This window comes from Triticum aestivum, chromosome 4B, assembly GCF_018294505.1.
Source record: "Triticum aestivum cultivar Chinese Spring chromosome 4B, IWGSC CS RefSeq v2.1, whole genome shotgun sequence".
In the NCBI taxonomy this organism is placed as follows: domain Eukaryota; kingdom Viridiplantae; phylum Streptophyta; class Magnoliopsida; order Poales; family Poaceae; genus Triticum; species Triticum aestivum.
Genome location: NC_057804.1, coordinates 351617969 through 351643783, shown reverse-complemented (window position 1 = coordinate 351643783; position 25815 = coordinate 351617969). Strand labels below are relative to the sequence as shown.

Genomic DNA, 25815 nt, shown 5'->3' with positions numbered 1-25815 from the left:
TTGAATCACCATTCTAACATTGGTCGTGCAACCCAATCCACATTTCGGGCGCACCTTTCAACCAATGTTTAATTGTGTATGTTTTCCTCGAGCATACTTCCTTATATCATTTGATCTGACAAATGTTATCTCCTTGTTCACCTAATGGTGGAAATCCATCTTTTGGGAATATCGGTGAATTGCCGTTGAGTTCACCAGACACCTCCTTGTCCTCTCCTTGGGTTAATGATGGAATCTTGTTAACGGAAATCACTTCATAGTTCATTTCCCCGAGAATCTTACAATGTCATCTCGTCAATTTGCATTGCACCTTTTCTTCTCAGGTATCCTAAGTCTGAGGTATCCTGACACCAATCGGATCTGAATCTCGGTCAGATATGATGGTTGGGACAACTTTCCAGGAGTTATGTTGTTTGTCCTTTGATAACCCGGTAACATGATGTCATGCCTAGCACCCCCCTGGCTGGAGGACCTATCATTATGATTTCTTTTGCAAGGATAACCATTCCTCCTGGAGGAAGTGGTAGGACTTATTTTATAAGTTACTCCTGATGGATCATTGGTGTATCCAAAGTCTGATCTTCACCTGAAGACCATGTCACCGCTATCTCGAAGCATGTCAATGGTACTCCGATTTTCAACTGGCACGTTTGAAGCACGATGCTATATTTTAATTATCAATTATCCTAACACCGTTGTGTGAGTAATATCATGAGATTCCTTCCCCCTTACCTAAATGGTTTTCTACTTTATATCCTGTCATGGATATCTTGCTCTGCTTGTCCTTGGGAAGGATATACCCTCGAAATATGTGTTTAAACATATTTTCCATTCCATTGTTCTATTTGATCTGATGATCACCTTTTCCTTTCCATTGTTTTGTTTAACCTTTCTTGTGATCTATATGATCTAAGCAGTAATGTTCTCCTGCTTATGTAAACACCTCGGTGTACAACTCTGTCAGCAAGACCCTGTTACTATTGTTGAAAACATTCCGGTAACCACCGATGGACGAGAACTTTGCCTATTGGCCCGCCTCGTTCAACGAGCAGGAAAATGGTTCTCTTCGTCCCTCGCCCTTGGTATCGATGTTGTTGCCGACATAACTGATAGGCTACCCTCTAACACGCCTTACTATCGTGACCGTGCAAGGTGTCGGCCCCCTTCCTACTTTCACCCACATGGTGGGCCCATAACCCACAGTTCCACCAGGATCGAAACCTGACTCTCCTGTACACCCTCATGTTTCCAAAGTTTTTCCTCGCGCGTGAACTCGTATGAAATTCATGAGCCACCTACCGATGAGATCATCAGTTCTGGTATCAGACGCAATACTTATTCTCGTTGCTCTGAACCCCTTTCACCTTCTGATTAGGCATCAAACGCTTGCCTATCCGTTTGAAACTTCTCATGGTACCTCCTTACTTTGCTCTCGATATTTTCTTAAGTTTAAATTCGAGAGTACTTCCGCCACCTTCCTCGATGTTATCGACCAGATAGTCGACCTTGCAGAGGTCTGTTCTTCCGGAATGTCCCGTTACCTATTCGTAAGTACGATGAAGATCCCGAAGAAAGGACGTCGACTTCATCATGATGGCCGGAAGCAAGGGAATGAAGACATCAATGTATTGGACCGGTCTCTTCGAGAAGAGCAAGCCACAATGAGAAGACCCGCTAGATTCGTTACCAAACCTTCCCCCCTTTCACTACCTCTTAAATCTCGAGACGAGATTTCTTGTAGTGGAGGAGAATTGTGACGCCCGGATGATTAAGCTACAGAAGCCCTCTGCTAATGATGCCATGTCACTTCGATTACTATTGTCAATATCGCGTTAGTTCGAAACCGATTTAAATTCAATTCAAAATCGAGCAAACAATAAACGTTTTCAAATATTAAAATTTAAATGTTCTAAGTGAACCAAATAATACTTAGGTAATTAAGGTGGAGAAACCAAACTTTGAAAGAATGTAAAGGCTCTAAGATAATTAAAACAGTAGCTAAAAACAGTTAAATTAATGCCTGTTGAATTTTATAAAATATTAAACTATTTTATCTTGGGTTGAGAATTAAGGTGGCGGTAGTATATTTATAAATACAATTTTAGGTGCTAGTGTTTATTTTTATAAAACTGAAATAAAAGGGAACTTGAAATAAAATAGAAAATAATAAAAGAAAAGGAAAATACAAAATAGAAAACAAAAGGAAAATGAAAAGCCCCCCTCCACTAGGCCGAATGGCCCAGCTGGCCGGCCCAACCGGCCAAAGGCCCAACCGGCCAACCCCACTCCTTTCCTTACCCCCCCCGCAACCCTAGCCGCCACCCCACTCGTCCACTCCCCCCCACTCGCGCCTCCCACGTTCCTCTCTCTCCCTCGTCTGGATCGAGGCAGGGGAGCCAGATCCCGCGTCGCCGGCGTCGCCCGTCACCCTCCCCCCTCGCTGGACGCCTCCTCGCCTCACCCCGAGTCGCCCCGGCGCCCGTCCACGCCCCGCCCCCGATCTGGATCGGGGCACGACCCGACCCCGTCGCCGCCGCCCGGAGCTTCTCCGCCGGACCTCCCTCACCGGACTGCCGCCGCCTCGCCATATCTTCCTCGTCGGACCTCCCCTAACTCCGTCGAGCACACTGCCCCGTTCCCTACTCCCCCTTGTGAGCCCCGACCTCTCCTCTCTCCCCCTCGCTCGCTCACCGCGCCGTCTGCGCTCCGGCACGCCGGCCCGCCGGCGCCCGCACGCGCTCACCGTGCCCCGCGCGCCCTCTGCGCCGAGCCCCCCCCCCCCCGCGCCCGAGTCATCCTCGCCGTGCGCGGCCTCCCTGCTGCAGCCCTGCCGCGCGCTCATGCGCGCCCGCCCACACGGGGCCGTGCTCGCCGCCGCTCGCTCACCGGCCGGCCCGTGCTGGCCTCGCCCACGCCGGCCTGGCGACCTGCCAGGTCCGCCGCCCACGCCCGCATGCCCCTGGGCGTGCGTCCGAACGGGGCGCGCCCGTTACCCGTCGCCCGCGCCCTGAATGGCCTCTGTGCCACTGAACGGGGGGGCCCACGCCCCCCAGAACGTTTTAAAAAAATGAAAAAGAAAAAGAATTAAACATATATATATATAAATAGTTAATTAATTAATTAACTAAATTAATTAAGTTAATTAATCCTGCTTAATTAATCTAATTAACCTGTTAGTCTAACTAAACAGTAATTAGTTTAACTAAATCCTAATTAACCTAACAGAGCATGACAGGTGGGTCCCATTGGACCCACGCGTCAGTTTGACCCAGTCAACCCCTGTTGACTGCTGATGTCAGCATGACGTCATGCTGACGTCATAAATCCATTTTCCGAATTAATTAAATAATTAAATAAATTCCAGAAATTAATAAAATCTTTAGAAAATCATATCTTTTAATCCGTAACTCGGATTAAAATATTTTCAACATGAAAGTTGCTCAGAACGACGAGACGATTCCGGATACGCAACCCGTTCGTCCGCCACACACCCCTAACCTATCAAACCCGCAACTTTCCCCCTCCGGCTCCTCTGCCCGAAAACACGAAACCCCGGGAATACTTTCCCGGATGTTTTCCCCCCTTCACCGGTATCACCTACTACCGCGTTAGGGCACACCGAACACCGCGTATTGCCTTGTTATATTTTGTGATGCTTTGTTTGCTCTGTATTCATTATTTCTTCCCCCTCTTCGCTCCGGTAGACTACGAGACCGACGCTGCTGCTGACCAGTTCGACTACGGAGTTGACGACCCCTCTCTCTTGCCAGAGCAACCAGGCAAGCCCCCCCCCTTGATCACCAGATATCGCCTACTCTTCTCTATACTGCTTGCATTAGAGTAGTGTAACATGTTACTGCTTTCCGTTAATCCTATTCTGATGCATAGCCTGTCATTGCTGCTACAGTCATTGATACCTTACCCGCAATCCTAAATGCTTAGTATAGGATGCTAGTGTTCCATCATTGGCCCTACATTCTTGTCCGTCTGCCATGCTATACTACTGGGCTGTGATCACTTTGGGAGGTGATCACGGGCATATACTATATACTTTACACTGTTACATTACTGGTGATACTGTTTGGAGATGGGGGCTGAAGGGGCAGGTGGCTCCATCCAGGTAGAGGTGGGCCTGAGTTCCCGACGGCCCCCGACTGTTACTTTGTGGCGGAGCGACGGGGCAGGTTGAGACCACCTAGGAGACAGGTGGGCCTGGCCTTGTTCGGCATTCGCGGATACTTAACACGCTTAACGAGATCTTGGTATTTGATCTGAGTCTGGCTACTGGCCTATACGCACTAACCATCTACGCGGGAGTAGTTATGGGTATCCCGGCGTCGTGGTATCAGCCGAAGCACTTCAGACGTCAGCGACGGAGCGGCGCGCGCCGGATTGGACTGGAATGCCTACTAGGCTAGGTCTGCTTCTGGCCGCCCTCGCAACATGCAGGTGTGCTATGGGCGATGGGCCCAGACCCCTGTGCGCTTAGGTTTAGACCGGCGTGCTGGCCTCTCTGTTTTGCCTAGGTGGGGCTGCGACGTGTTGATCTTCCGCGGCCGGGCATGACCCAGGAAAGTGTGTCCGGCCAAATGGGATCAAGCGTGTTGGGTTATGTGGTGCACCCCTGCAGGGAAGTTAATCTATTCGAATAGCCGTGATCTTCGGTAACAGGACGACTTGGAGTTGTACCTTGACCTTATGACAACTAGAACCGGATACTTAATAAAACACACCCTTCCAAGTTCCACAGACAACCCGGTGATCGCTTTTCCGCAGGGCGACGAGGAGAGGATTGCCGGGTAGGATTATGCTATGCGATGCCACTGGAGATGCTACTTGGAGATGCTACTTAGAGATGCTACTTGGAGGACTTCAATCTACTCTCTTCTACATGCTGCAAGACGGAGGCTGCCAGAAGCGTAGTCTTCGACAGGATTAGCTATCCCCCTCTTATTCTGGCATTCTGCAGTTCAGTCCACCGATATGGCCCTTTACACATATACCCATGCATATGTAGTGTAGCTCCTTGCTTGCGAGTACTTTGGATGAGTACTCACGGTTGCTTTTCTCCCTCTTTTCCCCCCTTCCCTTCTACCTGGTTGTCGCAACCAGATGCTGGAGCCCTGGAGCCAGACGCCACCGTCGACGACGACCCCTACTACACTGGAGGTGCCTACTACTACGTGCTGCCCGCTGATGACGACCTGGAGTAGTTTAGGAGGATCCCAGGCAGAAGGCATGCGCCTCTTTCGATCTGTATCCCAGTTTGTGCTAGCCATCTTATGGCAACTTGATTAACTTATGTCTGTACTCAGATATTGTTGCTTCCGCTAACTCGTCTATGATCGAGCACTTGTATTCGAGCCCTCGAGGCCCCTGGCTTGTATTATGATGCTTGTATCACTTATTTTATTTGTAGAGTTGTGTTTTGATATCTTCCCGTGAGTCCCTGATCTTGATCGTACACATTTGCGTGCATGATTAGTGTACGATTGAATCGGGGGCGTCACATCCTTCCTTGCCTACCGACCGCGATCCCTCCTTTTGAGGGATCTTGATCTTATCCCTTTGAGATTTGATCCAATTCCTTTTAGGGGGGATTTTGGTGCGTATGAACCAGAGGTGTGGCACCTTGGCCCACCATCCACGTTCAAGTAGGCCCCTCCATGCAGGTGGGTCCCACCCCGAATCCTTCTAGAACCTTCCCGGTACATTACCAACATATCCCGAACTTTTCTGGTAACCTTGAAAATATATTCCATTTATGTTTTCTTTGTCTCCTTACAATTCTGAAGCTCCTAGTGATGTCCGGGATCCCATCTGAGACTCCAAATCCAAATTTGATAACATCATCTTATTATCTTCATCAAACCTTAGCGGCGCCGAACGTTAAGTGTTTGACCCTACGGGTTCGAGAATATGGAGACATGACCAAGATCCCTCTTCGATCAATAACCAATAGTGGGACCATGGATGCCCATAATGGTTCCACCATATTCCATGAAGATATTTCATCATTTGAACCACGATGTCAAGGATTCAGATAATCCCGTATACAATTCCCTTTGTCTGGCGATGTGTTACTTGCCTGAGATTCGATCGTCAGAATCACCATACCTAGTTCAATCTCGTCACCAGCAAATTATCTTTACACGTTCCGTAATAAAATACCCCCGTGACCAAACACATAGTCACATGCTTGCAAGCTACTCAGGATGTTGTATTACCGAGAGGGCCCAACGATATCTCTCCATCACATGGAGTGACAAATCTCAGTCTTGATCGATGCAACCCAACTAGTAGCTTGATCGCGTAGTTGCGAAGTGGCGGTTGATGGCCACAAAAGCATTCTTCCGGTACTAGCGAGTGGCATGATCTCATGGTCTAAGGAACATATACTTGACATTAAGAAAGTTGTAGCAATTTAAACTTAGTGAGACGATCAGATGCTAAGCTTATGATTGGGTCTGTCCATCACATCACTCTCCTAATGATATGACCTTATTATTAAAGACAACTCATGCCCATGGTTAGGAAACCTTAACCATATTTAGTCAATGAGCTAGTCTAGTAGAAGCTTACTACAGATAAAATATTTGTTGCGTATCCACAAATGTATTTCAGTTTCCGGTTAATTCAATTATAGCATGGAGAATAAACACTTATCAAGAACAAGGTAATATGATAAATAACAACTTTATTATTGCCTCCAGGGCATATTTCGACACAACCTTCCTCTGACCTTGAGGTGCTGCAATTCTTCAGGGCATCCACCACGTGGGATGTTGGCAATGACACCTCCTAGCATACCTAGATCGCCCCTTGATGGGAACTCCATCTCCAACCTTGCACGAACCCTGATTACCATGGTGCCATGCCGGCGTAGGCGTACGAGCTCGGTCGTGCAGGCTCTGTAGGACTACGCTTGGATTCTCGACATCCAGGGAGCGCTAGGACCGACGACCACCATCGAGTATGTCGACTTATGGCACCGCGTGCAGCATGTATTTCTCACTCCATGACCGGGTGTGATCCGTTGGCATTGGATGGAGAACGGTATCTACTCGGTGACATCGTGCTACCAAGCACTATTCTTGGGCTCTTCTGCTTCCGAGCATTGGCGGCTGGTTTGGAAGACTTGGGCTCCCCTCTTGTTTAGTTCTTCCTTTGGCTGGCATCCCTAAACCGGTGTTGGTCCTCCGATCGCCTGGCCTACCGAGGCCTACCCCATGAGCCAACCTGCTTTCTTTGTTCGCAGGAACAAGAGACACGGTTGCGCCTTCGCTAGAGTGGTTTGGCAGGAAATCCTCTCATGGCGCTGCCCTCAAGTTACCCCGCCGGACGATTCCTTGGGCTTCTTCGACGGGTGGACTTCGACCATTGATGCTACCCCGACACCCCTACGTCGTGGTCTAGCCTTCATCGCCGCGCTCGCTGCATGGTCTATTGTAACACCCCGGATTTGTTGCGCCAGGTGTCCGCCAGTTATTCACTGTCTTTGCCATGTCATTTGATTGCGTGTTGCATTTTATCATGTCATCATATGCATTGCATTGCATACGTGTTCGTCTCATGCATCCGAGCATTTTCTCCGTTGTCCGTTTTGCAATCCGGCGCTCCTATGTCCTCCGGCGTTCCCCTTTTGTCTCTCGTTGTGAGCGGGTGTTAAACGTTCTCGGAATGGACCGAGCCTTACCATGCGGCCTTGGTATAGCACCGATAGACCGCCTGTCAAGTTTCGTGCCACTTGGAGGTCGTTTGATACTCCAACGGTTAACCGCGTAGCCCGAAACCCCCCTTCTCTTTGCAGCCCAACACCCTTCCAAACTGGCCCAAAACCCATCTAACTCCCCTCCATGCTCTCGGTCGTTCGATCACAATCGTGTGGGCGAAAACCGTGCCTCATTTGGACTCTCCTAACTCCCTCTACCTATTTATATGTGCTCTCCCCGAAAATCCCGCAGATCAAACCCTAGCCCCGCTCCCCTCGCGCGCCGGACATGTCCAACCCCGCCGGACATGTCCAGCCTCCACCTCGCTCCGGCCAATCGCGGCCTGCCACGTCACCTCCTCCGCCGCCTCAGCCACTCCCACGCCGCCACATCACCGCCGCCCATCCCACGCGCCGCCGAAGCCCGCGAGGCCCATCGCCGGCCCTCCCCGGGCCCGCGCCCGAGCGTCGTCGCGCCCGCAGGCCCAGCTCCCCGCGCCCCGCCGCTTGGCCCGTCCGCCGTCGCGCCGACCTTCGCCGGCGCCCGCCTCCGCCGCCGTTCGTCGCCGGCGTGCCTCGCCCTCCGCCCCGCGCGCCTCCCCGCCCGGATCCGCCGCCGCCCAGGTCGCCCGCCCTCTCGCGCCCGGATCGCCGCCTCCGTCGCGCAGGGCGCTGTCTCCGCCACCCCGCTCCCCGCTCGCCGGCCGGAGTTCGTCGCCGGCCATGCCGCGCCCGAGCGCGTGCCTCCGCCCGGCTGCCGCGGCCCCGCGCCAGAGCCGCGCCGCCCCGCCTCCTCCGGCGATCCCCGGCGCCTCGGCCCCATCTCCGGCCCCCTTCCTCGTCTCCGGCACCGCCTTCCCCGTCGTCTTCTCCGGCGAGCTCCGGATCTGCCTCGAAATCCACGTCCGGGTCAACCCCGGATCCGGAGGTGATTTTTCCTCTAAGTCCCGAATATTTTTGCATAATTATGCCATGTTCATCGCATCATATCTCTGCATGCGTAGCTCCGTTTCATGTGTGTAATATGTCAAATTGTTCGCCTCAACGAGTACTTCATTTCATTCCATTGCATCATGTTCATTTGAGCTCATCTTGATGCCTGAATCATTGTTGCAAGAGTGCTTCATAATGTTGTCTGCTGTCTGTTAACAGAACATGCTCATTTGTCATTTTTGCCATGATTGATGTGTGCATCCTATGAGGTTGATGTCTACATGTGTTTTGATCTATGCTATGTCTTATTTACAGAGGTGCTTGCCATGTATTTTTGTGATCAATGTGGTGACTATCACAAGCATGCAAAGTAGGCTTCGTGATGTTGCTGATTTTAGTCCCTGTTCTGCTGTTATTTTGATGCCATGTAAACTTGATGCTACAGAGAGATCCATGCATATTTTGAGATACTTAAGTAAGGATGTTTTGAACATATGGTTATCTTCTAGCCATTCATGCCCCTGGTTGAAATTATGGAGTAGTCTAGCATGTCATTTTCGTGCTCTACTTTTGCTACAAAATATTTCCTGGCAGATTGTTTACATGTTATTCAATTTTGCCAAGGTTGTTGTAGTTGATCCTTGCATGCTATGAACTTGTTCTTGCCTTGGTTTATTTCATAAACATGTCTTCTTGCTGATGCTATGCTTATCTTGTCATGCAATGACTTGTGGTGAGTGAATCGAGCTTGTTAAGTAGCGTACTTGCTGTTGCTGTTTTGCTAGGCTGAATCTGTTATTCCGTGATGCTATGTAAACCTGCTACTACTAGTCATTCTATGCATAATCTGGAGATGTTCACTAAGGGTGTTTTGTTCTGCATGTCATGCTCTATCCATTAATGCCCCTGGTTGCATTTATAGCATGCTGTAGCTTGTTGTAAACTTGCTCCAAAGTTGCTAAATAATGTTGCTGTCAGCCTGTTAACATTAAGTTCAGTTGTTGCCATGATTGTTGCTAGTGTTCCATGTAACCTATGAACTTGCTCTTGCCATGCTTAGCTTCATAAATATGTCTTCTTACTGTTGGTTGCCTTGCCATGCCATGTATTGCTCTGTGGTGAGTGGTACAAGCTCACAAACATGCCTTCTTATCGTTGTTCCTGCCATGTTTGAATCTGTCATATAACTTGCCATGTTTACATGGGTGCCATCATTTCTTCTGATCCTTTTTGGCTCATGGTCAGTAAGGGAATTTTGTTTTATGTAATTAGGAGATTCATGCCATGCCTTTGTTTGCCATGATAAATTCTTGTAACATGTTGTTTGATAGCTCTAAACACTGCAACCTGATGTTATTTTCTGCAAAGTCTGAACTGTTATTACTTGCAATCTTGCCATGTGTGTTTGAGCATGTTTTAGTGATTTCTGGAGATAGCTCAGTGTTCATGTTTTGTTATGCTTTACCTGTACATCATGCCTATGCTTTTTGTTTTCTTGTTGAGGTCCTGTAGCATGTTGTTTTGATGCTTGCAAGATGCCTAGTTGCTGTTTTGGACAGCTTGTCCTTTAAACTTGTTTCATGTGTATGTGTTGCACCGTTGCTCCGTTTTGAGTGTGCTCTATATGAAACTTGCTTAGAATTGCATATAGCTTCATATTATCATGTTGCATCCTTGTTTTGGTGTGTTTGCTTGATGTTTGTATGCATTTTGCATCAATGACATGTTTAACTTGTTTTGCTCATATCTTCTAGGCCGTAGCTCCAAATATAATGAACTTTATATGTAACTTGACTAGAATTTCGTGTAGATCATCTTTGTGCATCTTAACTTGCTGTTTAACAACTTGAACATAAGGTTTATTCAGATCTGGACCAATTTCGAAATTTGCATATGAGGACTTACCGAAATTGTTATATGTTGTTCCCGGCCTCATTTAAACTTGCTTTGATGTGTTGCTCTTGTTTGCATCATCTCTTGCCATTAGTAACTTCATGTAGCCTTTGTCATGCATCATGCTTGTTTGTGCATCATGTCTTGATCATGTGTGGTGTGTTTACCGTGTTGTGTGCTTCTTCTCGATAGTTCCTGTTTCGTTGCGACCGTGAGGATTCGTTCGTCTACGCTTGGTTCGGCTTCATCCGTTCGTCTTCTTCATGGACTTGTTCTTCTTCCTTGCGGGATTTTAGGCAAGATGACCGCTACCCTGGATCTCACTACTATCATTGCTATGCTAGTTGCTTCGTTCTATCGCTTTGCTGCGCTACCTATCACCTGTTTATCAAGCCTCCCATATTGCCATGAACCTCTAACCTTTGATACCTTTCCTATGCAAACCGTTGTTTGGCTATGTTACCGCTTTTGCTCAGCCCCTCTTATAGCGTTGCTAGTTGCAGGTGAAGTTGAAGATTGCTCCATGGTGGACAGGATTTTGGTTGGGATATCACAATATCTCTTATATTATTAATGCATCTATATACTTGGTAAAGGGTGGAAGACTCGGCCTTTTGCCTGGTGTTTTGTTCCACTCTTGCCGCCCTAGTTTCCGTCATACCAGTGTTATGTTTCCGGATTTTGCGTTCCTTACGCGGTTGGGTGATTTATGGGACCCCGTTGACAGTTCGCTTTGAATAAAACTCCTCCAGCAAGGCCCAACATTGGTTTTACCATTTGCCTCACCACCGCCTACCTTTCCCTTGGGAGTCGCCCTCTCGAGGGTCATCTTTATTTTAGCCCCCCCCGGGCCAATGCTTGTCTAAGTGTTGGTCCAAACCGAGCGATGTCCGGCGCCCCCTGGGCAACCAGGGTCTATGCCAACCCGACATCTGGCTCATCCGGTGTGCCCTGAGAACGAGATATGTGCAGCTCCTATCGGGATTTGTCGGCACAGCGGGAGGCTTTACTGGTCTTGTTTTACCATTGTCGAAATGTCTTGTAAACCGGGATTCCGAGTCTGATCGGGTCTTCGTGGGAGAAGGTATATCCTTCGTTGATCGCGAGAGCTTATCATGGGCTAAGTTGGGACACCCCTGCAGGGTATAATCTTTCGAAAGCCATGCCTGCGGTTATAGGCAGATGGGAATTTTTTAATGTCCGGTTGTAGATAACTTGACACCAGATCCGAACTAAAATGCATCAACCGCGTGTGTAGCCGTGATGGTCTCTTTTCGGCGGAGTCCGGGAAGTGAACACGGTTTCTGGGTTATGTTTGACGTAAGTAGGAGTTCAGGATCACTTCTTGATCATTACTAGTTGACGACCGTTCCTTTTTGCTCTCTTCTCGCTCTTATTTGCGTATGTTAGCCACCATATATGCTTAGTCGCTGCTGCAGCCTCATCACTTTACCCCTTCCTCCCCTTTAAGCTTTGCTAGTCTTGATACCCATGGTAATGGGATTGCTGAGTCCTCGTGGCTCACAGATTACTACAACAACAGCTGCAGGTACAGGTTTATACGATGATCATGACGCGAGAGCGATTTTGACTTGTTTTGGAGTTCTTCTTCTGCTTCTTCTTCGATCAGGGGATAGGTTCCAGGTCGGCAGCCTGGGCTAGCAGGGTGGATGTCGTTTGAGTTTCTGTTTGTGTTTCATCCGTAGTCGGATGATACTCTTATGTATTGTTATGTTGTATTCGTGTGGCATTGTATGCCTTATTTATGTATCCCCATCTATTATGTAATGTTGATGTAATGATATCCACCTTGCAAAAGCGTTTCAATATGCGGGTCTAGGTGGGACCTTCGAGTTCCTTTTGGATAGGGTCGCATATTGGGCGTGACATCTATTTGGCGACACCACAACGCCATCATCTTCGAAAAGATAACGCCGCCATCCTTCACCCTTATCAACGTGATCAAGGAGGAGGCTTGCTCTTGGGCTAATACGAAGTCAAAGATTAAGACTAGTTATTCCTGTAACCCGACATGCATTCTTGGGGTTAAGCACCCCCTTTTTCTTCTGCTCATTGGGTGTCCTGACCATGTCAATCTCTGTATGTGGCTGGGCACTACCCTGTATTTGCTTTGGGAAACGTTTCCCTTCGGTCGACCGGCCGGGTTTCGGCCGGTCGCTTCGTCGCGCGAGGCGCTGGCATGTGGGACCCGTGCAGAAGCTTTTTGACCACCGCTGGCCACCTATCTTATCTCTTCACGTGACCCGTTTTCATCCCCACCCACTTCGTTCCCCACCGCCTGCTCTCTCTCTCTCTCTCAATCCAATTCAAGCGGCGGCAACAACGACACCCACCAACGACCACGGTGCTGCGACGGGGAGGTGGGAACCGACAACGACGGGGATGCTGGAACCGGCGGCGGTGGATGCTGCAGATGTCGGCCGCTGGAGCTGCAACGACCTCGACCGGCGTCACGGGGGGAGGGGGCACCACCGGTGCTCAAGAAGATGCGACCTCGACCAGCCATGGCGGGTGTGGGGACGGAGGTGGCGTTTTGCTACAGCCGACCCTGGTAGACGCTGGAAGCGACCATGGTTTTGGCTGGAAGTGGCCATGCATTTTGCTGGAAGCGGCCATGCATTTTGCTGGATGGCAGACGCGGGCATGCAAGATGCTACAAGCACATGTCGGCGAGCTGCAAGCGTGGTCTGGAATAGCTTCAACCCGCGAACCAGTCGGAGCTGCGAGAGATGAGCGGTGGGCAGGGTGCTGAAACCGGATGCCCCCTCGCCACTGGTGCGTTATTTTTGCTGGAGCTATTGTTCTTTTTGCTGGAATTAGTCTACTTTTTTGCTACGATCAACCAGTGAATCTCTCCCGGTTCGAGTTTGTTTCCTACTGGAACCAGTGCTTAATTTTGCTACAACCATTGGCTTTTTTTTTGCTGGAATTGGTCTACTTTTATGCTACAATCAACCACTGAATCTCTCCCAGTTCGAGTTTGTTTTCTGCTGGAACCGGTGCTTAATTTTGCTACAGTCATTGTTTTTTCTGCTGGAACTAGTCTACTTTTTTGCTACAATCGACCACTGAATCCCCACCTGAGTCTACTTTTTTGCTTCCACCATATTCAGCCGAGTCTACTTTTTTGCTTCCACCATATTCTATTTTTGCTGGATCCTGTCATTGTTTTTGCTTCCACCATGTTCTATTTTTTGGCACCACATTCAGAGTTGCGACCGTGGGGGCATCGTCGGGCTGCCGCCGACGAGTTGGCCGGCGCTGCAGTAGAAGCATGCGAAGGATTAGGGGGAGGAGGAGGTGCATGGTTGCAGGGCATGGACACGGGGGAGACGAGGGGGGGGGGGGGAGTGGAGACGCAGCGACGGCGAACTCCGACCCACGGCGGGGGCGGCGACCTGCGTGGTGCGGGGCAGGTGGGGCATGGCGGGTCGATTTGATGGGGCGAGGGGAATTTTTCTCCTGCTCGCTTGGAACGATGGGTGGGGGAACGAAGCAGGGAAGTTGATCTGGCGGATGAGATGCCTTGCATCGTACGGCGCAGATGCGACCGGCCCAAATTTAGGCCGGTGCGCCGGCGCAGATCAGCGCCCATTTGCTTTCCTCTATCAACGTAATAATACGCTCTCAAGCGTATCTGCGAAAAATGTTGTTTCGTCTAAAAAAGGGGTTGTACTGTAAAAAAGAAAAGAAAAAAGAGAGACGATCAAGAGGTTGTTCTTCCCTTCTGAAAAATGAAAAGAGGTGTCTCCCCTAAAGCCGTGGACTCGCCGTATCTTTGGTTCCCCACAAACCCCGCAAAAAGACCCCTCCGCAAGTGCTCCGCCCACCATCTCTCCTTTCTCATGGCGGCACACGAGGCCTCTGCCGGCGGCGGCGAGGGTGCGCGCTGCACTCCTCCGCGCCCCGCGCTCTCGCTACCCCCGCGCTCCGCCGTCGAATCCTTCTTCGGCTCTGGCGCCACCGCCGCGTCCTTTGCCGAGACCAGCCCCGGACCGGTCACCCTCGCCGCCGCGCTCTTCCCGGACATGCCCTCCTCGGCCTTCCACGGCTCCTTCACCCAGCTCCTTGTCGGCGCCATGGGCTCCCCAGCCGCACCCCCTTTCCCTCCCTCACCGTTCGCCGTGCCACCGGGGCTCAGCCCCACCGCTCTCGTCGGCCCCCCTTCGCTCTTCTCCCCTATGGTAACTCCTCCAACCTTACTATACTTGCTCCTGCACCATGCTTGCCGTTGTTTAGGTTTCCAGCTCGTGCGTTAAGAGTGCTAGTTTGTTAAAGTTGCAGATACTATCCTGCTACTTTCAACTCGTACTGCGTATTTTTTAGATTAGTAGTACAATGATAGTGCCTGAACTGGGTAGTAGTGACGAGATTGGGGCGTAGAACCATCGCGGAGGGGTAAGAGTGCTGTAACTCACAGTGTTTAGTTGTGCACTCATGCAGGATGTGATGGATTGCTCTAGACCCTTAGCAATTGTGTTGTGGAAAATATGTTATGAAGTCTAATTTTTCTTTGAAAAGAGGGGGATTCCCTTGACCTCTGCATTGAGTGATGCACACAACCTTTTTATTAATTATTGTCATCGGAGGTCAAACAAGATCAACTTACATAAAATGTCACATATGGCTGCACAAAAAGCAAAGAAGAAGTGGTTGACATAGTAACTTAGCAAGTGCCAAGTGGGCAATGAAGAAATACGGCTGCTCAGAAAGCAAAGAAAAAGGCTATATGGACCGATTGCCATAGTAACTTAGCAAGTGCCAAGTGGGCAATGAAGAAATAGATGCTGAATCGACTCTTCATTGCCACGGAAGCAACACTTGGTGCATCCCGCCAATTTGTTTCTCAAGTATCTTTAGTCAAGATGACCTGCTGGTCAAGGTACCAGATCAATATTTTATTTTTTCAATTTGTTATGAAGTCTAGGGGAGTCCCTAGTTAGTACTCACAAATCTAAAAAGCACGGACACGGGGAAGGAAAGACGGGGATACGGATACGGGGATACGGGATACGGGATTTTCCAAAAACAGCCATTCGGGGATACGGCGAGTATATATAAAATAAAATAAAAATATGCCATGTAATATAGAGTTAAGACAGAAAATTAAAGAGAAATAGATCAAAATAAAGAATAGACTAGAGTACTGCCCCATTTGGTGTCTCTTTTATCAAGTGCTTGATCGATCCTCGTCCCCCCATCTCATTGTAAGTCGCATCTTGCAAAACACATCAAACACAAATTGGCTACCAGTTGTGGCGCTCCCAGATGCCATGCCACTTGCTAGTTGCTACCTATCAACAAGTGTGCAGCAACAAAAGCTGTTAAATTCAGAAATAGGCAATAGCACTAGCAGGCTAGCAGCAGCAGCATCAGCCCAAGCAGCACAAGCGAGCAGCAACAGCATAACAAACAGCAGCAGCACAAGCAGAGAGGTAGCAACAACAAGTCAACAACAAGCTAGCAAGCATCCAGACCCAGTAGCTTAATCCCTTAATAATGGAACAAAATCTGAATCTGAAGAATAAAAGAGGAAGAGGTTGAAGAATGTAGAAGCTGCTGGGTTACCTACAGGCTACAGCTGCGAGGAGCCGAGGAGGCGAGGAGAGAGAGAGACTGCTGGTGCTGGTGCTGGATGGAGGAGTCGCCGTCGAATCCAGGAGTCGCCAGTGCCGGCGGCGGCGAGTCCAGGTGGTGGGAACTTCGATCCAGAAGGTGGCGGCTCCTTCTGTTCGAGCTGGGAGGCAGGGAGCAGCTCGTATGGCACGCTGGAGACCCTGCAAAATAGGGTTACATATTGGGCCGTGGCTGGGCCGGGGGTGTGTTTTTGGGCCAGGCCGTATCCCTAACGTATCCCGGCGTATCCCAGTCGTTTTTTCTTTTTTTTTAATTCGAATTTCGGGGATACTCCAAAATTCGCGTATCCCGCCGTATCCCCGTATCCCGCCGTATCAGGACGGCAATTCGGCGATTCCTGGCGTGTCCGTGCTTTTTAGCTCACAATTGATAATCTGGATCAGCTGCATTTCCAAAAAACCGAGCTTCATACACTTTGATGTAGCTATCCTTTCTTATTGTCTAGACCGGGCTGGTAAAAGTGGGCCAATGTGTCTATGCTTTGTCGCTGTCATGTATTCATACTACTCCCTTCCTTCCAAATTACTTGTCATGGTTTTAGTTCAAATTTGTGGCTGATTGCTTATATCCAAAATAACTATGTTAGTACACTGAAGCCAATTTCTACATTGTTAGTGAAGTTGGCTAAATAGTTTTTGCGCCACTAAGATATATATGTGCACTGCATTATAACCCTGTAAATTGTTGTGCTATTAGTTTAATCCAGAATATAATTATGTTAGTACACTCTGCAATATAATTATGTTATATTCTGCTTTTGTAAGTTTGCTGGTCCATATTAATTTCCTCGAGCTTAGTCTAAGGAGGCGACATGTTCAACAATTAGGTGTAGCGGAGATGCGTATGTTGAGATGGATGTGTGGCCACACGAGGAAGGATCGAGTCCGGAATGATGATATACGAGATAGAGTTGGGGTAGCACCAATTGAGGAGAAGCTTGTCCAACATCGTCTGAGATGGTTTGGGCATATTCAGCGAAGGCCTCCAGAAGCTCCAGTGCATAGCGGACGGCTAAAGCGTGCGGAGAATGTCAAGAGAGGGCGGGGTCGATCAAATTTGACATGGGAGGAGTCCGTTAAGAGAGACCTGAAAGATTGGAGTATCGACAAAGAGCTAGCTATGGACAGGGGTGCGTGGAAGCTTGCTATCCATATGCCAGAGCCATGAGTTGGTTGCGAGATCTTATGGGTTTCACCTCTAGCCTACCCCAACTTGTTTGGGACTAAAGGCTTTGTTGTTGTTGTTGTTGTTGTTGTTTTAGTTCAAATTTGAACTAAAACCACGACGAGTAATTTGGAACGGAGGGAGTATATCACAATCACGTTATATCATTGTAGTTCTTTCTCCATTAAATAGTCACCGGAAGACATGGATGCTGCAAAATGAGTTCAGTATAAATTATGAAAATGTTATTGATTGTCACAGAATTGATTCTATTAGCTTGAGCTGATCGAACAACTTGGGATATCTTTGGCTGGGAGGACATGGTGCTTGGTGTGAATCTATGATAGAAGGAAAGATAACTCCACTTAGTTGTTTTTCTCACCAAATCAAGCCCTAAGCTAACTAGCAGAAACAGTACTTACCAGGGGAGGAGCACACAGCAGCAGCAGCAATCAGGGGAGGAGTGGAGGAGCACAAGAGCAGCAGCATTAACCAGGGGAGGAGTGGAAGAGCACAGCAGCAGCAGCAACCAAAGGAGGAAGGAAGGCAGGGTAGGAGGGAAGGCAGCCGCCAGGGAGAGGGTTAGGTCAGGGTGAGGGGGGGATGGATCGATCTATATATTTCCTGGTCTGGGATGGGCTGATGGGCCAAGCAAATACTGTTAAAAGACAAAAAACTGTTGGGGGCCCAAAATAACTGAGTCGTTCGACTCACTTATGGCGACTAGTCGTGACTAGTCGAGACTAGTCGCTCGAGTCGCTCGACTCACTTATGGCGACTAGTCGTGACTAGTCGAGACTAGTCGCTCGAGTCGCTCGACTCATGCGAGGAGTCGAGTCGCCAGCCTGAGTCGCTCCTGCTCTTGCGACTCGTCGACTAGTCGCTCGACTCGAAAACAGAGCCCTTAAGATACTTGAGTGTTTCGTGATCGGTGTGGAGAATGAACTCATGAGGACGGAGATAATGCTCCCAAACATGCAATACTGGAACTAAAGCATATAGCTCTTTGACATAGATAGGGTAATTGAGTTGCGCTCCGGAGAGTTTCTCACTAAAGTAAGCTATGGGGCGCTTCTCCTGCATTAACACGCCTCCTATGCCATAACCGCTAGCATCGCAATGTATCTCAAACGGTTTATCAAAGTTGGGTAATGCAAGCAAAGGGGCATGTGTAAGCAAATTCTTAAGCTCATTAAATGCGGTGTCTTGGGATGGCCCCCACACAAAGGGCGCGTTTTTCTTACTCAAAGCATGTAAAGGTAAAGCAAGGCTGCTAAAATCCTTCACAAATCTACGATAAAATCCGGCTAGGCCAAGAAAACTACGCACTTGTTGCAAGTTTGTGGGTTGGGGCCAAGTTTTAATAGCATTGATCTTAGCTTCATCTACATGCACACCCTTAGAAGATACTACAAAACCCAAGAAAACAAGCTTATCAACACCGAAAAGGCATTTGTCCATATTAGCATAAAGGCGCTCTTTCCTAAGGGTTTGCAAAACGGTTCTAAGATGGGTGACATGATCTTTGAGGGATTTGCTGAAGACAAGAATATCGTTAAAATAGACCACAACAAATATGCCAATGTAGGGGCGAAGAACAAAATCCATGACTCGCATGAAAGTACTGTTAGACCTTTCAACCTGAGCATTGATAGTTGTGGATGACACTAGGAGAGTTGGGACAATTTTCGTTGGTTTATTTCTCACACAATGCCATGCCCACCTGAGGGGTTGGGGATACATATTTATAGGCTGCTAGCCAGCCAAGGCATATGCTAAGATGCTGCTAAGATGCCAGTCTAAGATGCTAGTCTAAGATGCTAACTGACAGTCCTTGATGGTCAAGAACAGAACTCTATCCTAACAGCCAGTCCTTGATGGTCCAGGACTTTATCCTCCTAACTGCCACAAGGACCATGTGCTGCAGCCCCACAAGGACCCTAGTACACAAACTTATCCATCATTCTCCCCCTAAGTCTTGTACGTCGTCTTGTGGGAGAGTTGAATCATCCCAATCCTGGAGCAAAGTTCGAGGAACTTGACCCTCCCAAGGGGCTTGGTGAGCAGGTCTGCGAGCTGATCCTTGGTGTTGATGTAGCTCGCCTCGATGCTCCCTTCTTCCACACAGCTGCGGATGAAGTGATACCTCAGTCGGATGTGCTTGCTCCGTTCGTGGAACACGGGGTTCTTTGCCAGGGCCAGGGCGGACTTGCTGTCCACCAGGAGCTGCACCGTTCTGGTGTCTTGAACGAGAAGATCACCAAGCAGTCGAGCAAGCCAGAGCGCCTGAGTACAGGCGGTGGAGGCCGCTATGTACTCAGCCTCACAGCTGGACAGGGCCACCACCTGCTGCTTGACTGATTGCCAGCTCACGAGACACTTGCCGAGGAAGAGGAGGATCCCGCTCGTGCTCTTGCTGGTGTCGATGTCGCCGGCGTGGTCGCTGTCGCTGTACCCGACGAAGTGTGCCGCCCCAGGGCACCTAGGGTAATGGAGGCCGTGGTCGAGGGTCCCTGCTATGTAGCGGACGATCCTCTTCACTGCCTGCTGGTGTTCCGACGTTGGTCGCTCCATGAACCGACTGACATAGCCGACGGAGAATGCCAAGTCCGGCCGTGTGTGAGTGAGGTAGCGAAGGCTCCCCACAAGGCGTCGGTACTGCGTAGCATCCACTTCCTCCGTCGTGCTGTCGCGACTTAGTTTCAGCCTCTCCTCCATCGGAGTGAGAGCTGGATGGCAGTCGGTGAGCCCAGCTAGCTCAACGATGCGCTTGGCGTAGGCGGACTGTCGAAGCGCGATCCCGGAGTGGTCCTGGTGCACCTCAATCCCTAGATAGAAGGAGAGGAGCCCCAGGTCACTCATCTGGAACGTGGCCTTCATGTCTTCCTTGAACGCCGCCACCTCTGCATCTTTGGTGCCGGTGATCACCAGGTCGTCAACGTAGACGCCCACCAGCAGGGCATTTCCTCCACTCCCCCGTCGGTAGACGGCAGCCTCATGCGGGCTCTGCTCGAAACCCATCTTCTTCAGCGTGGAGTCCAGCTTGGCGTTCCACGCCCTGGGTGCCTGCCGCAGGCCATAGAGAGCCTTGCGCAGGCGGAGCACCTTGCCCTCCTGGCCGGGAATCGTAAACCCCGGTGGCTGATGCACGTAGACTTCCTCCTTCAAGTCGCCGTTGAGGAATGCCGACTTAACGTCCATGTGGTGGACACGCCAGCCCTCCTGGGCAGCCAGCGCAAGGAGAAGTCGCACGGACTCCATCCGTGCCACGGGAGCGAAAGCGTCGTCGAAGTCGACTCCTTCCTGCTGCAAGAAGCCTCGGGCCACCAAACGAGCCTTGTGCTTGATGATGGCGCCGGCTCCATCCCTCTTCAGCTTGAACACCCACTTAAGGGTGATTGCGCGGTGACCTCGAGGGAGATCAGCAAGCTCCCAGGTGCGGTTTTGCTCGACCGCATCCATCTCCAACTTCATCGCGGCGCGCCATGCCGCGTCTCTCTCGGCCTCTGCAAAGGACCGTGGTTCGCCGTCTTCACACACGAGCTGTAGCTGCGCCTCCAGGTCACGTGGCACCAGTCCTGGCACCGGCTGGTCGCCGAGCACATTATCCATCGTACGGTACCGCAGCGGTTCGCCTCCATACCATGCGTCGACCCGCTCCTCGTCGTGAGTGAGCGGGGAAGCGAACTTCATCGGGTTGTGCTCTGCGTGAGCTGGTGCTGATGAAGACGAGCCCGGAGTGGCGACCGCCGGGGCTGGAGTATGCGGCGTCGCCGGTTGTGGTGTCGTCGGTGTAGCAGGCGCCGGAGTCGATGTAGTTTTGGGGGCCGGGGTAGACGTGCCCGGTGAAGAGGAGCTGCTTGCTCCCCCAGCTTCCTTGAAGTGAGCGTACTCGACAATGAAGTCGTCATACGTCGGCGTCGAGCCGTCGTCCACCGCCTTGTCCCATTGCCACCCTCGCCCTTCGTTGAACACGACGTCTCGCGCTGTGCGCACACGTTGTGTCTTTGGGTCGAGGATGCGGTAGGCCTTTGAGCCCTCCGCGTAGCCGATGAAGACTCCCGGAGTGCTCCTGTCGTCGAGCTTGCCGATGTGGCCGAGCTCCTTGGCGAACGCAAGGCAGCCAAAGACCCGCAAATGAGAGACCGCCGGCTTCCGCCCATGCCAGGCCTCGTACGGAGTTCTGCCGTCGAGTGCCTTAGTAGGAGAGCGGTTGAGGATGTAGACGGCCGTTAGCACCGCCTCTCCCCAGAAGACAGCCGGCATCCCTCTCTGCTTGAGGAGAGCCCGAGCCATCCCCACAACCGTCTGGTTGCGCCGCTCGACGACGCCGTTTTGCTGCGGGCTGTACGGCGCGGAGTAGTGGCGCTGGATGCCCTCATCGGCGCAGTACGACGCGAATTCAGCCGCCGTGAACTCGCCGCCGTTGTCAGTGCGCAACACGCGCAATTTGCGGCCGCTCTCCGCCTCCACACCAACCTGCGCGCGCCTGATGGCGTCCGCCGCTTCTCCCTTACTGCCGAGGATCATCACCCACATGTAGCGGGAGAGATCGTCGACGAGCAGCAGGAAGTAGCGTCGACCTCCTGGTGTGGCTGGCGTCACCGGGCCGCACAGGTCTCCGTGCACGAGCTCCAGCTTCTCCTTAGCCCGAAAACTCGCCTGTTGGGGAAAGGGGAGTCGTCTCTGCTTTGTCAGTACGCAGATGTCGCAGAACTGCTCCACATGGTCGAGGCATGGCAGGCCTCGCACCATCTCCTTGGCACTTAGACGCTTCAGGGCCTCAAAGTGAAGGTGCCCAAAGCGCTCATGCCACTGCCACGCCTCGTCGTCTCGACGGACAGCGAGACAGACCGGTTGTGCCACCTGCACATCAAGGACGTAGAGTCGATTTTCACCTCTGGGCACCTTGGCGAGAAGGCGACGCTGGCGATCCCAGATGCGTAGGACCCCATGCTCAATCAGCACGCGTGAGCCGTTCTCATCCAGCTGTCCCAAGCTGATGATGGAATTCCTTAGCGCGGGGATGTAGTAGACACCGGTGAGCAGCCGGTGCTCTCCCATCTTGGTGGTGAAGATGACGGAGCCGACGCCCTTTATCTCCACAGCGGAGGCATCCCCGAACTTGACGGAGCCTCGCGCATCGGAGTCGAGCTCGGCGAAGAATTCCCTTCGACCGGTCATGTGGTGGGTGGCGCCGGTGTCGAGGCACCACCCCGTAGCCTTGTCCTTCCCGGAGCCATCGCCGAGAAGAGCGTGTGCTTTTGGCTCATCGAGGTGGATGAAAGCCTTTGCGACTGGAGTCGCCGAGGGTAGCTCAATGCTTGCATGCGCCATGAACAGAGCCGTCTCCTCCTCCTTCGCCTGTGCGACGTGAGCCTGGCCTTGTCGTGGTTGCCGACACTCATTGGCCCAATGGCCAAACCGGCCACAGTTGTGGCAACTGTTGTCTTGTGCCGGCCTGGGCTTGCCAGCGGCGCCGTCCTTGGCGCCTCCGCGGGCGTCACCTTCGGCACGTCCTTGTGCCCTGCCCGGGGGGCCTCTTCGCGCCTTACGCTGCTTGCCACGCTTGCGGCCGCCCGTCGAGGAGGAAGGCTCCCCCTTCTTCTTGTCACCAAGGCTGGGATCCCACTGCTCCCGAGTTAGGAGCAGCTTCCCGCCGGTGGTGACGGGCCCCGAGGGGGGCTGTGGCTCGTCGGTGTCGACGACCTTGAGTCGACCTATCGCCTCCTCGATCGTCATCGTGGAGAGGTCCAGCAACGACTCGATCGAGCGAGCCATCTGCTTGTACTTCTCGGGAATGCACCGAAAAAGCTTCTCGACAGCTCTCTCCTCGGTGTAGGTGGCATCGCCAAACTTCACCATCTTCTGCAGCAGAGTGTTGAGACGGAGAGCAAAGTCATCAACGTCCTCACCTGGCTTGAAGCCCAGGTTCTCCCACTCCTTACGAAGTGCCTGCAGGGTGGACTTGCGAGCACGGTCGCTGCCGATGCGTGCTGCGGCGATGGCGTCCCAAGCCTCCTTGGCAGTCCGCTTGTTGGAAAGCGAGAACTGCATCTCGGGCGGGACTGCGGCGATGAGGGCGTCCAGCGCCCGTCGATCCTCTAGGTGGTCGACGTTGCTGTCCTGGACTGCCTCCCACATGCGCCGCACCTGGAGCCTGACCTTCATGATCCCGGCCCACTCGACGTAGTTGGTTTTAGTGAGGGTAGGCCACCCAACACTGGAACCAACATCCCTGACCACAGTCCGGACCTCGTAGAGGCCGCGGTCCTGGTCGTTGCAGCCGCCGTCGCGGTGCGCGCCTCCACCTGGAGCGCGGGCGTGCTCGGCTGCCCACTGCGCCGTCCGCTCCTGCGCCACTTTGGCGCGATCTGCGTCGGCGCCGTCGTCCGCAGGCGCGGAGCTGCTGGAGCTGCCGGGGCTGCCGCGGAGTGCCTTGGCATCCGCCGTAGCCTCACGGGCTGCTTCTGCTGCTGCTGCTGCTTCTACCTCCGCCCTGGCTGCTTCTACCTCCGCTCTGGCTGCTGCCAGCTCCGCTGCAGCCAGCCTCGACACTCTTGCCGCCGCAGCAGCCGCTGCTACAGCCGCTCGCTCACGCTCATCTGCCACGGCGCGCTCGGCCTCTTGCCGGCGCCGCATGCTCGAGGTAGCCGTGTGCTGAGAGCGACCTGCAGACATGGCTCGCTGCAGGGGGGCTGTTGCGTGAAGAGGAGGCTGATGAAGACGAGCTGCTGCTCGACAGTCCGGAGGGAGGAAGGTAACCAGAGGCAGACGGAGCAGCTGCTGCTACCGACTTGGGCTGCTCACAGGAAATGCTCAGGGTGCAGGTTAACCTGGCTCTGATACCACTTGTTAGACCTTTCAACCTGAGCATTGATAGTTGTGGATGACACTAGAAGAGTTGGGACAATTTTCGTTGGTTTATTTCTCACACAATGCCATGCCCACCTGAGGGGTTGGGGATACATATTTATAGGCTGCTAGCCAGCCAAGGCATATGCTAAGATGCTGCTAAGATGCCAGTCTAAGATGCTAGTCTAAGATGCTAGTCTAAGATGCTAACTGACAGTCCTTGATGGTCAAGAACAGAACTCTATCCTAACAGCCAGTCCTTGATGGTCCAGGACTTTATCCTCCTAACTGCCACAAGGACCATGTGCTGCAGCCCCACAAGGACCCTAGTACACAGACTTATCCATCAAGTACCGGGTGCTTCGGATAAACCCATTGGCATAACAAGCCATTCATAAGCAAAATTTGGTCTTAAATGCGGTTTTCCATTCGTCACCTTGTATGTGGATTTGGTAATAGCCACTTTTAAGACCAATCTTAGAGAAGATTGTGGCCCCGCTAAGCTCATCTAGCATATCATCTAAGCGTGGAATGGGGTGACGATATCTAATGGTGATACCATTGATGGGACGACAATCGAAACACATGCGGTAGATGCCATCTTTCTTAGGAACAAGGATTACTGGTATGGCACATGGCTCAAGCTTTCTCTTACATGGCCATTGTCGATGAGTTGTTGTACTTGCCGTTGGATCTCCTTGGTTTCCTTGGGGTTGACGCGGTAGGGATAGGAAGGGGTGCTCCGGGGATGAGGTCGATGTGGTGTTCGATGCCTCGAAGAGGAGGTAGTCTCGGAGGTAGCTCGTCGGGGAATACATCTTGGAACTCCTGCAATAGAGAAGACAACACTAAAGGTAGATCGTGTGAGGTGTTAGTTTTAGGTGCCTCCCTTGCACAAGAGGACATAGTGCATAACACTTGATGGGTTCTCACACACTTTTCTCATCTCACTTTTGGTGGCAAATAGCACTAAGTTTTTCTTATCGCTCATCGTGGAGGCACTCAATTTGGGCTTGTGGCTCTCATTCCCTTTTGGGTGGCTCACTATTCTCTCCATGATGGGTGGCTTGCTTGTCGGCGATCACTTGACTTGGAGACATTGGTCGTAGCACGTACTCCTTTCCCTTCATCTTGAAGCTATAGTGATTGGTTCGCCCGTTGTGGATGACGCCTCGGTCAAATTGCCATAGTCGTCCAAGGAGGTGGCAAACTGACATTGGAACGACATCACACTCCAAAGTGTCTTCATATGCTCTGATCTTAAAGGAAACTTGCACCATATGCTCGAGTTGGATAGTGCTGGAGTCGCTTAGCCATTGGACCTTGTAGGGGTGTGGGTGCTTCATCTTGACCAATTGGAGCTTGGAACATAGCTCTTCACTCGCCAAGTTTTGGCAACTCCCTCCATCGATGATGACCTTCACGGACCTTCCATTGATGCCGACCTTGGTGTGGAAGATATGTCATCTTTGGTCTTCGTCTTGTTGATGTTGAAGAGTCAAAACCTTGGAGACAACAAGAGCGGGGCTCATATCTTCGTCACAAAAGACTTGATCATCTTCATCTTCGTTCACGCGTCGGTGCATGGCGACTTGCTAAAA

General features: G+C 51.3%; 1 protein-coding gene and 1 long non-coding RNA gene across 4 annotated transcripts in view; one reads left to right on the top strand and one right to left on the bottom strand.

The window, feature by feature from the left end:
- Positions 1-14316: 14316 nt before the first annotated feature.
- The window catches only part of LOC123092158 (probable WRKY transcription factor 3), a 34860-nt gene continuing 23361 nt past the window's right edge, over positions 14317-25815 (top strand). For all 3 annotated transcript variants that reach the window (XM_044513849.1, XM_044513850.1, XM_044513851.1), the window contains exon 1: positions 14317-14742. In XM_044513849.1, the coding sequence (XP_044369784.1) occupies positions 14404-14742 (339 nt within the window). In that variant the 5' untranslated portion in view covers positions 14317-14403. The remainder of the gene's footprint in view (positions 14743-25815) is intronic.
- LOC123092159 (uncharacterized) lies at positions 15577-16407 on the bottom strand. The gene is made up of 2 exons (XR_006444356.1): positions 16127-16407; positions 15577-15852 (listed from the first exon to the last, which is right to left on the bottom strand). It is a non-coding gene; the product is annotated as an uncharacterized lncRNA (long non-coding RNA).